General features: G+C 38.2%; 1 protein-coding gene across 10 annotated transcripts in view; it reads left to right on the top strand.

The window, feature by feature from the left end:
* The window catches only part of TNS3 (tensin 3), a 204,965-nt gene that overhangs the window by 149,996 nt on the left and 34,398 nt on the right, over nt 1-20,571 (top strand). For all 10 annotated transcript variants that reach the window (XR_013182632.1, XM_077179503.1, XM_077179501.1 and 7 more), the window contains 3 exons: nt 1,975-2,150; nt 2,511-2,628; nt 2,724-2,807. Coding sequence is in view for 9 of the 10 variants with exons in the window: in XM_077179503.1 (XP_077035618.1) it covers nt 1,975-2,150; nt 2,511-2,628; nt 2,724-2,807 (378 nt within the window). In the remaining variant the exon portion in view is untranslated. The remainder of the gene's footprint in view (nt 1-1,974; nt 2,151-2,510; nt 2,629-2,723; nt 2,808-20,571) is intronic.

Below are 20,571 nucleotides of genomic sequence, written 5' to 3'. Positions count from 1 at the left end.
AAATGCTGGTAAATGCTGGAATAGTATCAACTCAGTCTACATTCTTAAATGTCTCCAATTTCAGTAGAATTCACTGTGACTGTTTAGTATCATGTAAGAGGTTTAGAAGATATTTGTGATTTCATGTCCTTTTCTGGCTTTGAAAATCTTGAGTGATGCATCTAGTTTGCTTACAGGATCTTCAGCACATACTCTTTCCATAAATGAGAGACCACACATAAAAATTCAAGTTGGGGGAAAAAAGTTAAATATGGATGCTTAAAAAGCTTTTGAGTTTTCCAGGTTGCGTCAACCATAAAAACAGAATCTCAGTTGTGTTTTTTTCAAAATCTCAGTTTTTTTCAGAATCTCAGTTGAGTTTTTTTCACTAGGTTTATAAATATTGACTTGATAAAAGTAATAACTGGCTGTATTTGGACCCTGAGATTTAACTTACTGGTGGAATTTTCAGAAATTACTAACATGGTTTTATGTATTTATTTATTTGCTTCAATAGTAGCTATTATAACATTTGCTTGGATGCTAGCAGAGATGGATTTTTTGGAAGTATCTAATTCTGTAGTTTAACAAGAGATTTATTAATACTTTTAGGATAAGCCCCTACTTCCCAGCAAGTTACTCAGGTTGATAAATACATATGTCAATGCAGAATCAGTTAAATATCATGGATTTTAGTCTAAAATCCCTGTCTCTGTTTCAAGCTTGAATAAAAACTGTTTCACTATACAGAAATGTATTTGTGCATTAATGCTTTATAATTGTGTAGTGTAATCAAGGTGGAATGTCTTTAACACAGACTCCTATGCTGCGTGCCAGATTTTACACCTTAGCTTCTATCAGCTACTTCAGATTAGGAAATTGATGTGTAAGGTGTAGGCTATCATTTTTCTCTACCCAAGTTGCTGATTAAGCCCTCCTGCTGGTTTAGATCAAGGACAGACTTTGAACTCCTAGTTTTATGGCTCCATGATCAGGGTCTGTAGGAGATGTGCTTCAACAACACTTACTTACTGTTGGGAATTACTGTAAAAGTTTAAATTACACCAAGCAATTAAAGTAACTTCTCGGGGAAATACTCAGCTCTTATAAGAGAAATAGTTAATCCTTAAAGATCTTTTTGCATATATATATAGACCATAGAAGCTCTCAGAGGAGTATTTGAAAAGTTGCTATGCATGTGGTTGTTTTTGTGACTACTCAGTAAGTTTTACAGATCCTTGTTGTTGATTTAAGAAGGGTAGAGAAAGCAATTGTCGCAGAGTAATCTGGAAGTGCCTGCTGTTTGGAGTGGATGACCATGTATAAAATCCTGCTAATCATAGCTCTGCATCTAGTGACATGCTCTTAATAACATCTTTGGAAAAAAATAGTGCTTTATATCCTTGAATATCCTGGATTGTTCTGCTGGTTAAGGTTACTCTTCTGTGCTGTTCCTCAAAAGGATTTACAGCTTCTGTGTGTAGCTAATATCTAATTTTTGTGATTGTGATTCATATGTGTGTCACAAAAGGTGTACAGTGAACTGACTTTATAAGGGCCAGAATCTGTTTTAGCTAAAAATAATCTGCTTTTGGGAGGGGAAAGGGGTGGGGGAAACGCAGCTCTGGGCCGCAGCAGTGGTTTTTCTGCCCAGAGCCACTGTGTGTCAGAAATGGCAAGAGAGGCTTCCCATTGTAGTGCCCGTAGCGGCCCCTGCTGGCTTGCTCTTCTGATTGCACTTGGGGTGATCGCTTCGAAAATGAGCATCAGGAGAAACATGCTCCTTAACTTACTCCTCTACAACAAAGGGGACTGTGAATATTTTCCAACTGGTGTCAGCAAAGAAACTACAACTGGTGTCTTTTCCCCACCTATGTGGTTTTGTAAAACAGTTTGAACATTCTTGATTATAGTCACTACAGACAGAATAGTGAAGTTTGTTTTAACAGTCCTAACTGAAAAAAACTAGTTTCTTAATCAGCTTGCTGTTTTCAGCAACAGGTATGCAAGATGATGATGCAACAGGGAAAAGGCTCAGAAAGTTAAGTGTTGGGCAGTATGACAATGATATTCCTTGGGAATCATCATATAACAGGTGTGGATGGATGAAGTCTGCTAGTCACCAGGCTGTAATTCCAAGATCACCGGTTGCTGGAGGGAAAACCAAGGAGGTAAACAATCAAGAATTTTTCACTAAATACTGAAGTGAGTGGCCAGTAGGAAGTCTTATGTTCTGTGTCCAAAATTAATGTGAAGCAACTGGGCAGTTGCATCATGGCAATAAGAACAAATAACTGCATTCACCTCAGTAATGCAATTCAGGGTTTAAGGATGTTCTTGTCTTTGCATGTTTTGGATGTCTCTTGTATTTGCATGTTTTCAGTGTTCCACGATCTCTCTGCTGGAACAGTAGACTGCATTATATCTGATTACAGAAGCCTTCTGTAATTTGGTGAAGAATGCCCCACTGTGTCATAGGGTTAAGTGAGAATTATCACACTGTAATTTTGCCTTTTTATGTCTTCTCTTAGATGATTGTTGTACATTACCAAGATGAAATAGATGGGGGCATCTTCTCCACAATAAAAAATGGAAATGAAGCTGTCACATTCACATCAGCTTTTCCTCTGTCACCAGACGTGACCTATGGTAAGAAAATGTCTATATTTATTTATTTATTTAAATATCACTATTGACATTTTCACTGTTACTGAAGAGGAACTGCCCTTTTCCCTCTCTCCTAGTGACAGCACATCCACCATGCCATCAGCAGATTCCCTCCAGCCAAAAGGTCAGCAGCCCATCAGAGCTGTACAGAACCATTTCTGGTAAGGTACCCCTCTTTCCCAAGTAATGTGAAAATGAACTGTGTATGAAGGCAACTAACACAATAGTGGTTTATAAGTAGGACATAAATGGTGAATTTAGACATGCGAGTCAGAGAAACAGATTTTAGCAGTCCTATTTAAATCACACCAAAAACAAATGAGTAATGAAGAATTATCCAAGAAATATTTAATACCTTCCACATTTTACCTGCCAACGGGAGTCCCATGTTCACATTCATTGTGCAAATTTAGTGTGAAGCAATTAGGCAGCTGTGTCACAGAAATAAGAGGAAATGCAGCTCAGTGTTTGAGGCTATCCTGCTCTTGTTCTCTCTCTGTTTGCCTGGTTTCAATGTTCTTCAATCTTTCTGCTAATATTTGATGACACAAAATACTACTATCAGGAGACTTGAGTTCTTTGTGATTTTAAGCAGGTTTTGTTTCCATCTCAGGAAAGACAGGTGATATCCGTGTTACCATCTTTTCAGGCCAATGAAGCTGACAATAGAGCTTGACAATAGCTATGCTCAAGTCAAGGAGATCCTTTACCAGAGGAATGGATGTTCTGGAGGGTTTTTTTTGCCATGATACAATTTGTAAATGTGCAACCATGGGAAAGTAGTTGGTAATGGATGGTTACATATTTAAAGATTTAATATGATCTAACTATGATTTTATATTATAAAGGATGATTTTCAAGGCCTTAACTCTTTGCTACTAAAAATAGCAGCTAAGCTACTGTTACCTGTCACCTATTTTGTGCAAAATTATTTGAAAAATCTAGGATTTAAAGGAAAAAAGTATTTCTGGACTGCATCAGAAAGTGCTGAACATAGCAGGAAGCCAGCTAATGTATTTAAAACCTGAATAAAAATCACAGGCATTCATTTTATGCATAACATATGTTCTCATGAAAATTCATATATATTATGTATAGTTTTACTGCTTAGGCTATGACTGTCTTCTCCAGGAGAATCTTAATAGTAGACTTTTCAATAAATTTGATGACGGGTTTTAATGCAATAATAGTATTTCAGTTTTAACTTAAAAAACCCTTTATGTTCAATTTGCCTCGCTTAATAGTTTTCAAAAGCAAATAACATCAACACAGAATAAAACTATCTTTAGCTTTAGAAAAATCTTCTACCCAGTTCAAGACATCTCTTTATGGTTCTCCCTGCTTCTAAGTAATTAGTGGCAGATATCCTCCTGGTGACAGCTTCATCAAATAAATTATAGGTTGATCTACTGAACACTTTGTTGTTAAATGGTTTCTATTAATATTGCTAAGAGCTAAGACTTGCCCTGGAAAAATATTTAGCTTTCAATGTGTTTCTCTATTTTTTTTGATTCTCCTGCTTAATTTTGATTCTCCTGCTTAATTTTAAATAATGTCATCTCTCAAATGCTGGTTTTAGATACTCAGTTAATGAAACACTGAAAATAATTAATCTAACTGTTAGAAAAGGAGGCAATTCTTCCTTTGAGTACTTGTTTTAAAATAAAGCTCAAGGTGTACTGAATGCTGCAGGGTACGTGCTCATCTCCATGCAGCTTTGGTTTTAACTGTAAACATAATGTACTTTGATGTTAAAGATGTTAGTTGTTAGTTGTTAATTAGTTAAAGGTTAAAAGTGTATGAGGTGGGTCAGCTAGAAAACATAGTAAAGACACCTGTTGGCAAGCATCTCTTAGAAATGTTAATTGGGTGATTTTCCCATCAGAGCACAGAAACTTCTATTGTCAGAGGCAAGTAAGAATCATACTTTAAATGTTTTAAAATTTTCTCTTTTCCCTTCACTTCTACTGTAGTTATTGCCTTTATCTACACTAAGTATCCACTGTATCTACTTGCTTCTATGTCTTCTGATTTCTTTTACAAGATGTGCTTCTTATTTCTGCTACCAATCCCTAATTCATGCCCTGAGTAAGTGTTATGTTTTGTGTGTTGACGAGGCCAAGAATCTGAAGGGAACAGATGCAGCTGTTCCTGTGGTTGAGACTGCTTTAATGCACATGCCATAAAGGTGACTCTAACACTGTGCACTTTCCAAGAGTTCTTAACAGCCTCAATTTTTAGTACTTTCCCTTGCAGCCCACCTCTTCTTTTAAATGCTTACATGTTCTTTATTTTGGTAAAAGTCAGGAAACATACTGACTTCTTGAGAAATTTTCAACAGTGTGAGGCCTTTTGTGTCATGGACTCTGGAGTATTAATTTCTGCCATTAAGATATTACTACTTTTGTCTCAGTTCAGATCACCCTTGAATTCAAAATTGCTTTGTTCTGCATGTCAGCTTTGCTGTTTATCTGCTTTTTAAGTTACCAGTGAGGATGATGTAACCTGGTTACCAATTATCTAGATGTATTACTGTTTTATTTCCTCCCTGTTTCCTTGTGGAGAATTGCATTCAGTGTAAGTAGCACTTACCATATCAAGGGATTCTGTTTTGCTTTTAGAAGAGTACAAAAGTATATATTTTAAAAGAAAAAATAGTCAAGAATTGCAATAATTTCCAGTCCTTAAGTATAAAAAATTATAAAATTCTCTCTTCTTTAAGTTATTAATGTAAACTGCATATCTAGAATGCATCTGATTTTTAACCTGTGTACCTAAGGACACTGTTTTTAATAAAGTCTTATTAAATGAAGCTCTATTATCCCTAGAAATCTTAATTTTCTTTCCAGGTAAAACCACTTTGCTGGAGAAAGTCAGTCTAGTAGTGTTATGTATCTGCCTCCCTTAAATTAGCTATGCCCTAACTTCATTCTCCCTGTAGATTTATTGGAGATGTCCTGCCTGCAATATTTCAGAGCCTTGTTCTTTATCAAACAAGTATATATTTAACCTCCCTCAGTCTGAATGCATGCAGTCAATTTTGTGTCAGCACTACTGCTCCAGTGATCACTTGCTGCTATGGTTTCATGGCCCTTTTCTTCACTTTACGTAGCTTGAAAGTAATACAGCACCCACAGAGTTCATTCTGAATTGTGTTTGAAAGACACCTTGTTTCTTGAGATGAACCTAAGTAGTCTATAAATTGGCTAGTGGCCTATAAATTGGCTAGTTTTATAAATACCCCTCAAAAAATAGGGCTGCTCCACACAGAACCCAGATACAGCTCTCTGGAATTTTACAATAGCTGATGTATATTACATGGGAGGGAGAAGGAACTGAAGTGAAGGAACTGAAGCACTATTTGTAGGCTATTTTGAAACTTATAAAGGCTCTTTTTTCTTAAACAGCAGACAGCTAATCTAAGTCTCTTTGTATATAGAAGTAACGCATAAAAGCATAGCAAGCTCTTTGCCAGGGGACTGAATGCTGGCTCGCTGCCCGGCCACTCCACCCCTGAGGCTAGATGTGAAGAACTGCCCCTTCTTCAGCCCTGGTCAAAGCATAGACAGAACTTTGCAGAAGGTCTGCATTCACAAACAGGCACTGTCTTGCAACAGAGGGGAAGGATCTGTGGAACAAGGGAAGATTGTCTATAATCCTTTATCAAGGATGTACTGACAAAGAGAAGACATGATGTCACTTTTTTCCATCTTTTCTGAACAGCCTAACTAGACATGTGTAGTTCAAGCAGTGCAAATGATGGAATGAAAGCATTGCTGCCTGTATAAGGAATCTCTGAGCCTTCACCCTAAAGCCTTGCCTTCTCATCTCTTCCATGGAGCTTGGACTATGTACTGTACTCAAAGCTTGTGTATGAGCTGCATCTGTTCTAAAAATTTACGAAAGGGCAACTTTTCTCCTCATGCCATTGTGGAACTCTTCAAGACCTCATACTGGAATATTTCCACAATTTTTCTCATACAGACTCTTCTTTTTATCTGACAGAGACATTGTAGCCCTAATTTTTCTCATTTAATAACAGAGACTTTTTCTATTACATCATCCAGCAGAGTGATGACTGTTTAATAAATGTATTGGAAGGCAAACCCACAACCTAACAGCCTCATTATTGCATAATTCTATTACTGATTAGAATTTTATACTATTGTGGTATCATACTGTATTGGAATATAATCCCAATATTACCAGGTGGAATGTGCCTGGCCTCGTCTGACCATTGCTGTGGCGCCAAAGGCGGCAGCTGTGGTGTTTCACCTCAGAGATACCTTTGGCTGGCTGGAAGTTGTAGTTAGGGACTCGAACAAGTCCAGGCATGGTAGAAACTCAGTTTACCTCTGATGGAAAGGCTCCAGGCTAGGTGAAGAAGAAAAGGAAACGGATTCTGCAGAGGGTTTAATCCAGAGTTTTATTCCAGAGTCACATATGTCTGAATCTTGTAACAGCTCCACAGAATCCTGACCGCATGGTCTCCGTGTCTTTTAAGCTCAGGGGCAGGGGGAGAGAAGGGACAGGTGAGCCACCAACCACGTGGGAGGGGGGGAAGGCTCAGGGGACAATGACACTTGAACGAGCCAATGACCCCAGGGCTGAGGGGCATCTTTTGAACTTTTGCCAATCACACAATGCCCCTGCTGGAATGATAAGACTGACTGACAGCACTTAGCAAGGAGGCAAGGGGGAGGGGAAAGGAGAGGTTGGCACACCTGGGGGACTGGGATAGGTGAAACAGGAAGTGGCATCACACTGCAACAATACTATTATTCCAGGATTGACATTTCTTCCAGTCACTGAGTTGCAAGGGAAATGATACATACTGCTTAAGTTTTTGATTTAAAAAATATCAGGGTTCTAAACTGAGAGTCAGTTTGGGAATAAAAGTGAAACTAATTTATGGAAGGGAAAAATTCCCTGTTAATGATGTGCAAAAACTTTCTCCATAATGTGAAAAGCTTTCATATAATATTCATTTATACCAATCTTTCTCTCCTCCTCTTAGCTGTTTTTGTAAGATATGCATGTCCAAAGCAAGTAATAGATTCAGAACTTTTCCAGGCATCTGGGTTCATTTGCTTAGAACATCAATGCATCTACTTATGTGAATGGTTAACATAAGCTCTGTCCTCCTGGAAACAGGTGCATTTTCATTTTTGCTATTGCAATTTTTGTGTTTAGGGTTTTTTGGATGTTTTGTTTATTTTAGTGGGTTTTCATTGTTTCTTTGTTGAGGCTATCAATGAAAAATAAAAAATACAAGTAGAGAAAGGAAATTTATGACTTAATGCAAAGCAGATACATCAGATTTCTGTTACATTTTCCATTGTCCTGCAATTGCCCTTGACATGTTTATGTCATGGCTGAATACAGTGTTCATCTACACAATATTTTTATAATTAAACACCTAATGTTTCTTAATTGGTGTGTGTTACTTTTTGAGCCGGATCTTATGAGCTCTCAGAGAACCCATCACACCTGAGATAACTCAGCCACCCCGAATGGCACAAAAATTAGCAGGATAGTTTCTGAGGTAGTATTGGAAACAGAAGAAGGTTTAATAAAAGGCAAAATAGCAAAGCTCTTACAGAGAAAAAACTGAGGCAGGGCAAGAGGTCCTTGCTCCTGCTAAAACACCCCACAAAAGTGATTATTTCCTTTGTTCTCTTCTTTTTCTAGTGAATTACCTAGGTGGGACCTCTTGGCCTCTGTCCAATTAGGCAGCCCCAGGTCTGAGGTGAAGTCCCAAAGGTCCTATGAGGTGTCTTTTTACCAAATTGAGGAGAGAAACTTTTGGGATTTTTGCCTTTTTAAGCAGACAAAGAATAATTTGGTAACTCCATCAACAGGGGGCACATTCCTACACTTAATTATTATAAAATTCACCATTTACTAGTGCATAAGAAGCCTCCATAGGCTTCCGGAGCAAGCAGGAAATTACTTGGATCTCCTGTTGGGATTCTACCAGCATAGACTTAATGAGGGCTTCCAGAAAGAGCATTTGGAATGCTGTAAAACAAAATCATAAATGTTCAGAGACCACTTCTTGGTTGTTGTAAACACTGAAGTCAATATAATATACTATGATCTATCACACTTTTCTATCTCTGGGTAACTTTCATTGAGACATTTAGCTCAGTAAAACTAATCTTTATACAAAGTTTTTATTGCAGGAAGGTTGGAGATGACTTGATGTGTTTTCAAGTCTTCACTGTCAGAGATCTCCTTCCCTTTGTGCCACTGATTATAATACAGTTCTCAACATATCTTTCAAATACAATCATGGAAATGTATTTATTTGGTCTGCGGAGAAATAAGCAATGCTTATTATCAGTGATTTCACTCTGGTAGTCCAAATTCACAGAAAAAGTAATAATATTCCATCTCATGTGCTAAAAAGCTTAACAATTTTATTTGGTTTATATCAATTTGAATGGTGGAAAAATATCTTGTAACAGTAGAATGAAATCGAAACTGAAAATAACTTAAAATACTTTTAATCTATTCTTCCACTGAGTGGTATTAACTACAATCCTTACAGTGTAAGTGTCTACAACTGAGCTATTTGATAATCAGTGGTAATTGAGATTTCCCTCCCCCCCTCCCCCCCCCTTAGTTTGGCTAAGATTTTCATGGGAGGAACTCTCCTAGTCGACACAACTTCCCAAAGCTTTAGAGATGAAATGATTTAGAGTTTAATCCATTTAGCTAGCTAGGTTTTTTTACAGCTATATGTTTCTACATAAAACTTAAAAAAAATCTGTACATGTTTTAGCCACTCAGCAAACATTCCAATATGTTATTGATTCAGAGGAGAATGGAATATTATTATACATAACTGAATATAAAAAGCTAGGGCGTGCCAAGTCCATGGCAGATAGTATGTGATGATAAACCAGTGGGACAATATAAATGTGTATTTTCTTTGGCTGATACATTAAAGCTGACAAAATAGGCCACTCTCATTACTGGATTTTCATAATAAAACTCATTCTCTAAAATATACTCTCTCTTCCACTGGTTTTGGATATGCTAGGTTGATAAAATATTCCGGAACATGAATGCATTTTGTTTTGTAGCCAGTGTTGTATCTGATCACAGACTCAATAATTCTTCAAATCTGATGCTTATGTTAAGACAAAGATATTTCATGATTAGTTGTTCTTACAGCCCCCTGAGCTAAACTTCTGCAAAGTGACACAGTCTACTGTGACCTACATGTTGAACATCACATTGAAATAAGAAAAATTTAAGTACTATAGATGGTCATGGAAAATACTGTGCTAGTAGAATGCATAATCTAGTGCACATGTACATAATTCCATGTGCAGCTTCTCTGTAATACTGAAGAATTTGAAGGGGGAAAAAAAGAAGATAGGTGTATAGGTGTGTTTGGAGTTTTTTTCATGAACAGGAGGGGACTGCTGGGATATGTTCCTTGAACTTTTATTGCAGCATCAGCCTCGTTGCATGGTTAAGACAATAGAAACATGGTAACAGCTCATGTACAACCACCACCAACCAAAGATTTCTTTGTTACAGAGCATTTCAAAAACTTTCTATCCAATAGCATATTGCTAAAGCTAACAGACAATTGTTCTAGCCAATCACTAAAAGTACATGTATGCCTGCTTCACACAATGCTTGTATGTATACCTTCTATTAACAATATACAATACACCATTATTAAGCTTAAAACCTTCTACTATCTTATGCTACTTCTTATGCTATCTTATGTTAACCTTCTACTAATATGCTTATCTTGGTAAGCATATTTTTCTGCAGGTTTAAGGTCTATCTTAGCCAAGACTAAAACTCAAAAAAAACCTTCTTACCTTTACTATTTCCCACAGATAGGTTCTTCAAACATTACATTGAAGAGATGTTGTGAAACTATTCACTGTCTCCTCTTCCTCCCTTGCTTTTGTAGCAGGATTTGCATCTGGACAAAACCACTGTGATCATAGATCAGAATGGGCATTAAACCATTAAAACTGCTCTGTTAAAACTGCTTTGTAGATGGAATCAGATACTGATTCCATCAGTATCTGTGTGTTTAATTTTCTGTGCAAGTATTTACATTGGTTAGTTTGTTTGTTTTAATGGATGACTTTTCATTCTGTGTGGGCAAAGTGCTGATAGATTTGTAAATCAGAGAACTGAGACTGTTCCCTTAGAAATGGCCCTCTCAGAGGTCTCTTGGCACTGCCTGCATTATCCATTTGAACCAAGACACTTCTGAAAAGTTATATGGAGTCTTCTGCCTCAAGCAAATGTGAATTAAGTTTTCTCACAGGAAATGAGTATCCAAGTAGTGGAGACCCTAAATACAGAAAGAGGCCCTCTACTTTCTCATCCACTTGTTTTATCCTGAATTCAAATGTTGAACTGCATTAAAGGAATGGCAGGTCTTGTGACAAAAGTTTTCCTACAGGAGTTCATATGAAATAAGATTTTTAGCTTGGGACATCTTTAAAGTCTCTTGCATGTTATATGTCTTTCATCAATGGTACCTCAACAAGTCTTACTGGTCCTTGATCCCTCACTACTACCATTAAATCAAGCAACTGCTGATAGGTTCTTCATCAAGAATCTACCCACCCTCTACACACTTCCCTTATTTGGGGCACCACACTTTAATCCAGTTTGTCTGTTACTTGTTTTGTCTTGACTAACTTTTCATACCACTGTGAACTGTATATTAAACAACTTCCTTATTTCAAAAGGATTTATTAACTGAGAAAAAACTTTCAATTTTTTTCAACACATTGAAAAAAAATGTGTTTTGCATAAGACACATTTTTGCCTGTCGCAGTTTCATTCAGGAACCAGCACATCTGAAAGTTAAATTGTGCATCTTGCAGCTTTCATCTTTCCTGTAGCTCTATCCAAAGGCATTTCCTCTTGAGAGAAAGCATTAGCATTATCTGGTGTTAATTTATTTTTGTGGTTGTTTTTGTTTGTTTTGTTTTGTTTTTTTTTTTAAATACTTGCCATACAAGATAACTGACTGTACTTGGAATATGCATTTATTAGTTGAAAAGATGATGGCACTTCCAAGGATACTGAACACAGTTTCTTGTTATGTTCACTAGTATCAGTGAGAGCTCAAAAATTCTAAAATTCAGGCAATAAAATAAGCTGTATTGTGTTTATACAATGCTTCAGTGTTACTTGATCATGGTCTCAAAGCATATGTGCATCTTCAGTTAAATTTGAAGTGCACCCTGATAATACACTGGTGGGTGGTTGTGGTTTGGTTTTGGTTTTTTCCTCTTTCTTTTTTCTTGCTAAGAACTACTGAAAAAGTGATTACTTGAGTGGTTTTTAAAGCATTCTGTTTTAGAGAGTTTGGTTTCTCTTTCTTTTGATTTCCATGGGAAAAAGTAATGCATTTCCCCACATAAATCAGTAATTTGATAAATAACTATCTTTGTATATATTCATTGAAATATAGATGAATAATATCTTACACATATATAAAAAACCAAAATAATCTGAAGCTGAGAAATCCATCACTAATATTTTCTTCTTTTGAAGATGCAAACAATAAGTTATTGACAGTAACTTAAAAACCATTTTAATAGAAATACAGGATTGGATGAGCAGACAGCCTGGCAGATGTGTTTGTTTTTACACATACCTGAGGTTGCTTGTTTGCAGTGCTTGTGCATAGCATACATTTTTGAGACATCACTACTTACTTTGTCTGGAAAAGGTTAAATTAACAAAAATCATGGGAACGGCTACTGCTCTTGCTATGATTCTATGAAATTTTTTCAACTTTTCCAGGATGAGGCCTCCTACTATATGACATGGCATTTCATGACTGATGTGCCAAATTATTCCATGTAGTTTGAGGGAAGCCCGAAGAAGAGAGCTCCAAAAATCTAAGTACAGCTGTAAGCACACATTTTCAAAAAAATTGCAGTTTTAAAATGATCCTGTGTTCGAGTGAATGGGAGGGTTTGTCTACTGCATTTACAAGTTAAAGATATTCTGCAGTTTCAGAATGACAGACCTTCCAGTGTTGAGTGGGAGCAGAGAGGAAATACATGTTCAGTTCCACTTAATTGTTTATAGTCTAAATTGTTTACAGTCATATTGCTGTTTGTTTTTTAGGATGCTGTTCTCCCCTATGTTAATTCTCTTCATGTTTATTCCCTCTTGCAGAGGATGAGAAAACGAAATTAATCTGTGTTTTTCTATGCCTGAGTTAGGCAAGTTATTTCACAAAGCCATGTATATTCAGGCACCTTGTAGACAAAATCTGAAATGAGCAATTTACTTGACACTGACTCCTATGTTTCTGTCAATCATCAGAGTAGCAGGGAAACACATGACATTTCTTCACAAATTAGGAGTTTGCTGAATTTGTATGAAGGGCACGGCATAGCCACTCGTCTTCAGGGATTCTTGCTGGAGAAAGGTGCATGTTACAATTCAAGCACTACATTTTAATCTAATTTCATTAGAATTTGCAGTGTAATGGTTCTGATCAAGCCAGGAATCTTATGTACTATATCTAGGAGAACTGTACACTGGTACCACCTGGCAGAGATTGAAAGATCTGATCCTGATTTGCTTTGCTGTGCCTGGAACGGCCATTAAATCAATTCTTCTTGCCAAATAACAGACTTTCTCCTTTTGAGATGGCAGTATCTTACACACTGACCTAAACCAAATCAGTTCCTCACTGGAGACATCCATCACTGCCTTTCCTTCTCTTCCTAACTCTTCTTTTGTGTGCGATTAGCCTTGCCCTTTCTATCTTCTGGCTTTAGAGTTTCAGACTTTTTTCTTCCTTGGAGAAGAAAGTCTCATCTGGTTGAAACTTTGAATTTGTGACAGAAGGACAAGCAAAAGGTGAGATTTTTGTTATGTGCCCTTTTGTTTGTTACTAATTGTCCATGTCAGAGGGATTTTCTTGATGAGTAGCCCCTTAAGTATAACTGAGTCTATTAGAAGGATCCATGCAAAAAAATCTTTAAAAAGGGTGAATTTGATAAATGCTGACAAAACTCAATTATATTAATACTTTTAATTACATTATTTCTGCTTAATTACATCCTTATAATACTTTGGAAAGTAAGTTTCTTACTTAACCAGCCTTCTTGATATGTCATCTCAGACTACTATTATCTTCTTTGTTAAATGTTACTCTATTCTTATTCCCATCTAATTCAGCAAGTGTAAATAGCCAAACAAGCAAAGCTTTCTAGATTTGAAAATCAGGAAAAGAATGAGATATCCAAAAGTCCTGTGATTACAGTGCTTTTTATGCAGAGACAGGCATGCATTCTATGGAGAGAAATTTTCTCTAACCATTATTCTTTATAGAAGTGTGGAGTTTGTGTTTACCTGTATCTGGCTCTGCCAGGGAGCATCCAAGAGAAAGTGTAGTTGTTTAATAAATTATTCAAAGTAACGGATGTCACTTCTGAACTGCTGCATAATAACCTCTTCTGACCCCATGGCAAGGATTTTCTTTTCTTTTTACCTGATGATATGGTGTATATCACAACTAACTTTTGCTATTTGGTTCTTCTGAATGCAATCTTTATGCAACATGTTTAATAGGAGCAGCTGCTATGAAGGAAAACAGTGGTAGGAATGAATATTCTTACAAAGGAATAGTTTGATTTACATTATGGTCTGTGGAAGAAAGCAAAATGTTAATTACTTTCCCAGTACTCATCTCTATAACCAAGCCAGCCTGTGCATTTTAATATTATCAAAATGGTTTAGTACATGCATTCAAAACATGGTGCCGGTAGAAATTTGAAAGCAATAGAATAATTCATCATGGGAAAGTTTTAAATGGTTGTATTTGTTTCTGTCTAGATCTAGTAATTTCCTGCAGTGATCCTTTCAGAAAATACTGTGTGCTGGGCACTGATGAACAATCTTAAAAAGGAAATGGGCTGCTCATTGTGGAGCTGCAGTGTTTCCACTCGTCTTCCTGACCTGTGAATAAAACTTGCTTAGAACAATGCTAGGGGGATGTTGAATGCAACACAATAAGGCTATACGTGTTTTGTAATCTTGGGAAGCGAGTAAAACTTTATTCAGAGCTCTGGATGCTAAATTTATCCATGAGTGTTGGGCCCCTTTAGTGTAATGGAGTAGCTGGGCCTTGGTCAACATTAAAAAGCACTAATCTGACAATTCTCGGTTTCGTGTCTTGCATTTCTCTGAAAGAAACAAAATACGTGAGGTCAAATGAAGTGGTGGGGGAAGAACAACACCCGCCCCCAACACTCAAAACCCCCCCCAAAATCAACCAAATACCACCACACACAACCCCTCCTCCCAACCCAAGTTCCCAGTCTCCCCGGGTCGTGTGCCGACCGCTCGCTCTCCGCCCCCGCGGCGCTGCGCGGAGCACAGGACCCGCTGGGAGCTCTGCGTGGAAGAGGCGGTGAGAGCCGGGCGGGGAAAGTGGGGGGAACAAGTCAAACGCAAATGAGGTGGAGTCAGCACAGCAGGCATACACTGAATGGGCAGTCGAGCTAAAGAGCGAGCGGGAAGCCTAATCTAACAACTATCGGGGAATTACTTTCTGCCTGGATGAAGTGAATTCTGGCCATTCTTCGTCTGGGTGGCTGTATTGACACAAGGGAGCCTGTGCTTCTCTTGCCGCAGACACTGGATCCCACTTTGCGGTGAAGTTCTAACACGCGAGGGAGAGTGGCGGGTGCTGGCAAATGCGGGCAATAGCTTTTCCCAAGTCTCTGCGTGGCGGGCTGGCGCGCCGCGCTGCCTTGATTCCGTGAGCCTCAGGCAGCATGCGGCACGGAGGGAGGGAAGGATTTCGCACAGCCCCGTGGGAGAGCAGCTGTCGCGATGGCTTCCGTAGGTAGGTTTATGGTTCCCTGCGCCCCTGTTTTGTGCATTTTCCTAAGTCTGAAAACTCGTTTTATGGGTTTGTCTTGTGTTAGGCTAGTCGCGCTCGCCGCAGCGACAGCGAAACGTGACCCCGGGAACAGGGGAGGGCGGCGGGAGTTCACTAAAGTGAACCAGCCTCAGACAGGGGCCGCTCCGCTTGCGGGGTGGGGAGCCGGGAGCACGCACACAGCCTGCGGCCTGCTGCTGCGAGCTCTAGAAATCAAGTGGGAGGAAAAGTTACGCCTTTTAAAGTCATGTAACAACGTTGGGAGTCTGCCCAGAAACGGAGAAGGTTTGCAGACAAGGAGTTCTGTCAGTATGAGAGTTTTCTGCAATCGCTGACAATGACTGAGGGCATGAGGCAGGGATCGAGAGTTTTGTCTAGTCACTTTCCTGCCGAGGAAGCCTTGTAATTTTTTGTGTGCCGTGGTGGGTCTTTTTCAAAAGTAGAAATAAGGGCTGCCTGGAGTAGACATAATTTCTATCTACGTAGAAGAAAATTTGTCCAGGCTGAGTCTTTTTCCTCCCCTGAGGAATTTTTAGTAATGTTATAGCAGTACTGAATTTCTTTTCAAAAACATGAAAAGTGTAATATTTTGTAAACATGAGTCTTTCTTAAATGAGGAATATGGCATCGTTTTTCTGCTTTCTTGCTTAGTGAGAAAAACATCTTATTGTGCCATTAGCAGTGGAAAGGTAATTGGTCTAATTTGTGCATCCAAGACGAAGTGTATTTGTGTAATACATCTAGAACACTCTCTTACTTCAGATCTGAATTTTCCATGGAAATCTAATAGAGTCTTAGAGTAGCCAGCTATTACATGGTACAGTGTACAGGATGCAGCAGAATAAAGAGCCTGGTTCCTACTGCCTTAATGCAAACAATTTTTCTATTCAGGCAGTAGCAGCACATGGTTGGGTAAAGACTGCAACCCTAAAAGGAGAGTTACTGAATCACAGTTGAGAGACAGACCAAGAAAAAAATGCACGACTTCTCAGTTGTGTGTTTTGTGATACTGAACAACACTGAAGATAAACTGAACTTAGTTTATTTTTACCAGTATCAATTTCAGATTATTAAAAACAGCCTTTGAAAAGTCAGTTTTTTTCTGGTTTTAAAATAAAATGGTTTAGGTATACTGCTTGAAAATTAAAAAAAACAGCCCTCACTTTTGTTATTCAGGCCACAGTGAGCTGGGTTCAGCATTTTGTTGCAGGCAAGTGACTAGAAAAATGAACAGGTTGAAGATTGTCACATTTAGGCAGATTTTTTTTCACAGCAGAAGAACAGGACCGAAGTGAGAGTTTTGATAAAGGGTCCAAACATCAGTTTGATTGCTTCCATTTGTTCTATGAGGCAAGTATGCCTCAGACATCAAAAACTGCATACTGGGACCTCTCTGATTCCTCGTGGCACCAGGGAACTGGACTGAGACAGAAAAAGGGGAGTTTAAACTCCTTTGTCACTCTTTCACCTTAGGAAAAGTATATAGGGTCATAACACAAAATAAAAAATGTCACAGTCTTTGTGCTTGCTTCTCAGAAGTGTCAGAAAGTCAGGCCTGAGCTCTGTCCCTTCTTCTTTCACTGAGTTTGCCCTTTCTGCCTTCACTCTTGCCTCCTTTCCTTTGGCTTTGCAGCGTATCTTGTCAGTAGACATGAGTGGCACTTTGCAATTCAGCACAGACAGCTTAGACCTGCATCTCCAACATTTCAAGCGATTTTAATGGATAATGAGCTTTGGAGCACAATGCTGATATTTTACTCTTTTCTTGAAAGGTGCTTGGTTTTTAGTGCATTCTGCCTGAAAAAGGTACCATATGCATGTTTCATAGGTTCTTTTTTTCTTCTCTAAAACTATTGCAGTTTAATTTTATGGTTTGATGAAAATTGTCATATTCAGCAGTGTGAATGTCTGAAATTCCATTACGAGATTAACCATGATAAGAATGGAATTGTCTGTCTCTTAATTGTGTTCTAATTGTTTCATTTTTTTTTTCACTACTGAGTGAGCTGCTGTACATAGCGACAGAATAGAGGTTCTCTTGTTTCTGTGTTATGTACTGATAGTGATTCTCTCCTAAAGAGTGTTTTAATCCCATTTTATGTTACATGTGATCTGGAAGTCTTGAGGACATGCCTCTGCAGCTGATTTGCATTCCTAAGACAGCAAAGCTTGCTTAAAGTCAGTAGCACAGCATCTGCAAGATCTTTTAAAATATATGAAAAGATATATGCAACTGATTGCTTTAGTCCTTGGCGAAATTTCTTTTTTTGCGGGGCACTACTTGGGAGAATGAAATAAATTAGTATAAGAAAGCCTTTCAGAAAGTCATGTTAAGGATTTTACTGCTTTCAAGATGCTGTATTGTAATCTGTTCAGCAAATAGGAGTTATTTGTATTTTGGTGTTTGAGTGAATGTATGATACAAAGTTACCTGTAAAACGGTCTACCTATTTTCTCAGAAAAGAAGCCCTATAGTAGAGGTCTTAGGGCTTTAGAATGGGGTAGAGTGTGGTCTGGTAAATCATACTTTTGATTCTGATCGATGTGCAGAGGGTAAATGCTGTTAATTGTCTCAGCCTGTGGTTGTCTGGAGATAAGCTGACACCTGGCATAGCTTCAGAGGCTGCATATGGCTGTTACTGGCAGGCTGTTATGGGAGCTAGAACTTGCAGAACACAGGAATGTAGCAATACACTTCCACTCCTGTCATGCATTTTGCTGGTAGGCCAGAGTCTCCCCTGACGGTGGTGAAATGCCAGCCTTCCTCACCCAGTGCTGGCTGGGGAAGACCGCTGTGCCAAGGATGCTTCCTCGAGGGACAACAGCTCTCTTTACAGCTCTCTTTAGGGCATAAGGCAAGAATGATTTTTTTTTTTAATTCTAAATTCATTTGACAGGGTCTCAAAACACAGTGAACGCTTTCTAAATGCACACAATGCAGTTAAAAACCTTCAGTACTGTAGTGTACATTACATTTAATTGTTAGCAATTTGGGTTCTAACTGTTGAACATGTTTTTTCTTCCACCAAATAAACACCCCTGAGAAATACTTTACTGCCTCTCCAGATGTGCAGTTTTATTTCTGAGGTTGTCAGTCACTCCATTGTTGTATTTTCTGTAATATCCAAGTATGTAATACATATTCCACTGAGATTCTTCTCAGATGAAGCAACTAAGGCTGACCTTTTTGTGCAGAGAGGTTAATACCTGGATGCTAGAGCCACTGTCCTAATGACTTGTCCCAGGTTCAGCCTGATTATTTGTGAAGAGAGTTGGTCCACTCAAAACAGGCATTAGCAGAATCTCCTAGCAATAGTAATTTTGTCTTTTCCTTCACAAACATGAAAAATCCTGTTACATTTTCTCTGCTTGGTATTAGTGGGTTTTTGGGAAGTGTGGGAACTGAAGGTGTCTCCGTGTTGGTACATGACATGTACTTCTTCTAAATGAGGAGTGGAGCTACTTAATGTTGAATAGGAAAGCGTGTACTGTGCAAAACACACAAAAAAGTTATACCATTCCCTGGTATCTGAAGTTATAAAAGACTTTAGGCATCCTTTATTGATTTCCACATATTCTGTGAAAGAGAAGGAACCGTGTGACCAAAATTGATGGGTTTCATATAATGGTATAATTTGGTTCACTGTATTTTAGTGAAATTGAAAGCAGAATGTGACAAGTTTAAAAGGTCAGAATTTCAGTAAAGTTAATACTTTGGCCGAAAGAGAGAGAGGAGAGGAGAGACTGCTGGTCTCTCTTACCATTTTTGGCACCTTTGTATTTGGAAAAGCAAGGGAGTGAAAGAGAAGATAGATAACCTGTAGGAATCTTACTGTGCAAATAGACTTGGAAAAGCATTAGTTTTTTATCTGGCTCAAGTGGGCCATTACTTTGGCTTATTTCAGAGCAGTATTATTTTCTCTGTCCGTTCAGCTTTTATATTAGCCTCAGATAGTTGTGAGGTAATGAGCTCAGTGGTTTGGAAGCAGAATACTGACTTTAAGCTCCCTTTCCCCAGAAGATGTAACTGAGGATCTTTACTTGAGTTTTCAAGCTCATACAATCCACATTAACCAACACCTTCTCACAAAAAGGATTACAAAGTTTGAAATGTATGAGAACCTACTAAAATACGAGATTTGGTAGTAAAATGACTGAATGTTGTTACCTATCTTTGATCTGGGCCATAGTGTGGGTTAAGCTACTCTGGGTTTTTTCTTTTTTGGTAGGTTTGGGTATTTTTGGTGGTTTGTTTTTTGTTGGTTTTTTTTTTTGTTTTTTTTTTTTTTGGTGGGGGTGTGTGTGTGTGTGGTTTTTTTTGTTTGTTTGTTTGGGGGTTTTGTTTTGTGGGGGTTTTTTGTTTGTTTTTGGAGGGGGTGTGGGGGCAGCTTCCTTTTTCTTCTTTGTTTCAAGAGGTTTAGTAGATTAAAGTTGAGTAGATTAATCTGTAAGATCTTACTTTATATGGCTGTGTGGTTGGCACACCCTGCAGTTTCTGCTTACAGCTAAAAAAAGCCTGCAATTTCTACAGGTTTTACCTCTTGCTGCCAAGTAGAAGAGTGAACTGGATATTTTTGTGTCTTGCATGTACACAATTAGTGTTCTTTTCTTAATGTCATTTTTCAGTAGGGTATGCTGCAAAGAGTCCAGCTCCTTTCTAAGGTCCTGCCTTTAAAGTTGATGATCAGTGATAGCAAACTAACATCTGACCTGGGTGCATGAAAAGATACAAACATGAATGATCCTGGTTTTGTCATGTCACTTCTTGAAATAGGGAGCTGCACTTTTACGTTGACAGTGTTTTTACAGCTCTAAATGGCGTGGTAGGGGCCTGAACCAAGAAGCACTGATGCTTTGCTTTCTGTCAAATTTGCCAGGCTAGTTAATTCTGTAGAAGCTATGAAATTGCAGAATTATTGATTCCTTGAGATAAAGGGTTAACAGCTGACCAGTGAACTCTGCATCAGACAATGAGAGAGGACATAGCTAAAGTATCCAGCAGGTTTGTTTTTAATTGA

The sequence above is a fragment of the Agelaius phoeniceus genome, chromosome 1 (assembly GCF_051311805.1).
Source record: "Agelaius phoeniceus isolate bAgePho1 chromosome 1, bAgePho1.hap1, whole genome shotgun sequence".
NCBI classification, from domain to species: Eukaryota; Metazoa; Chordata; class Aves; order Passeriformes; family Icteridae; genus Agelaius; species Agelaius phoeniceus.
Note: the sequence above shows the minus strand (reverse complement) of the source record. Positions and strands in the feature narration are given on the sequence as shown.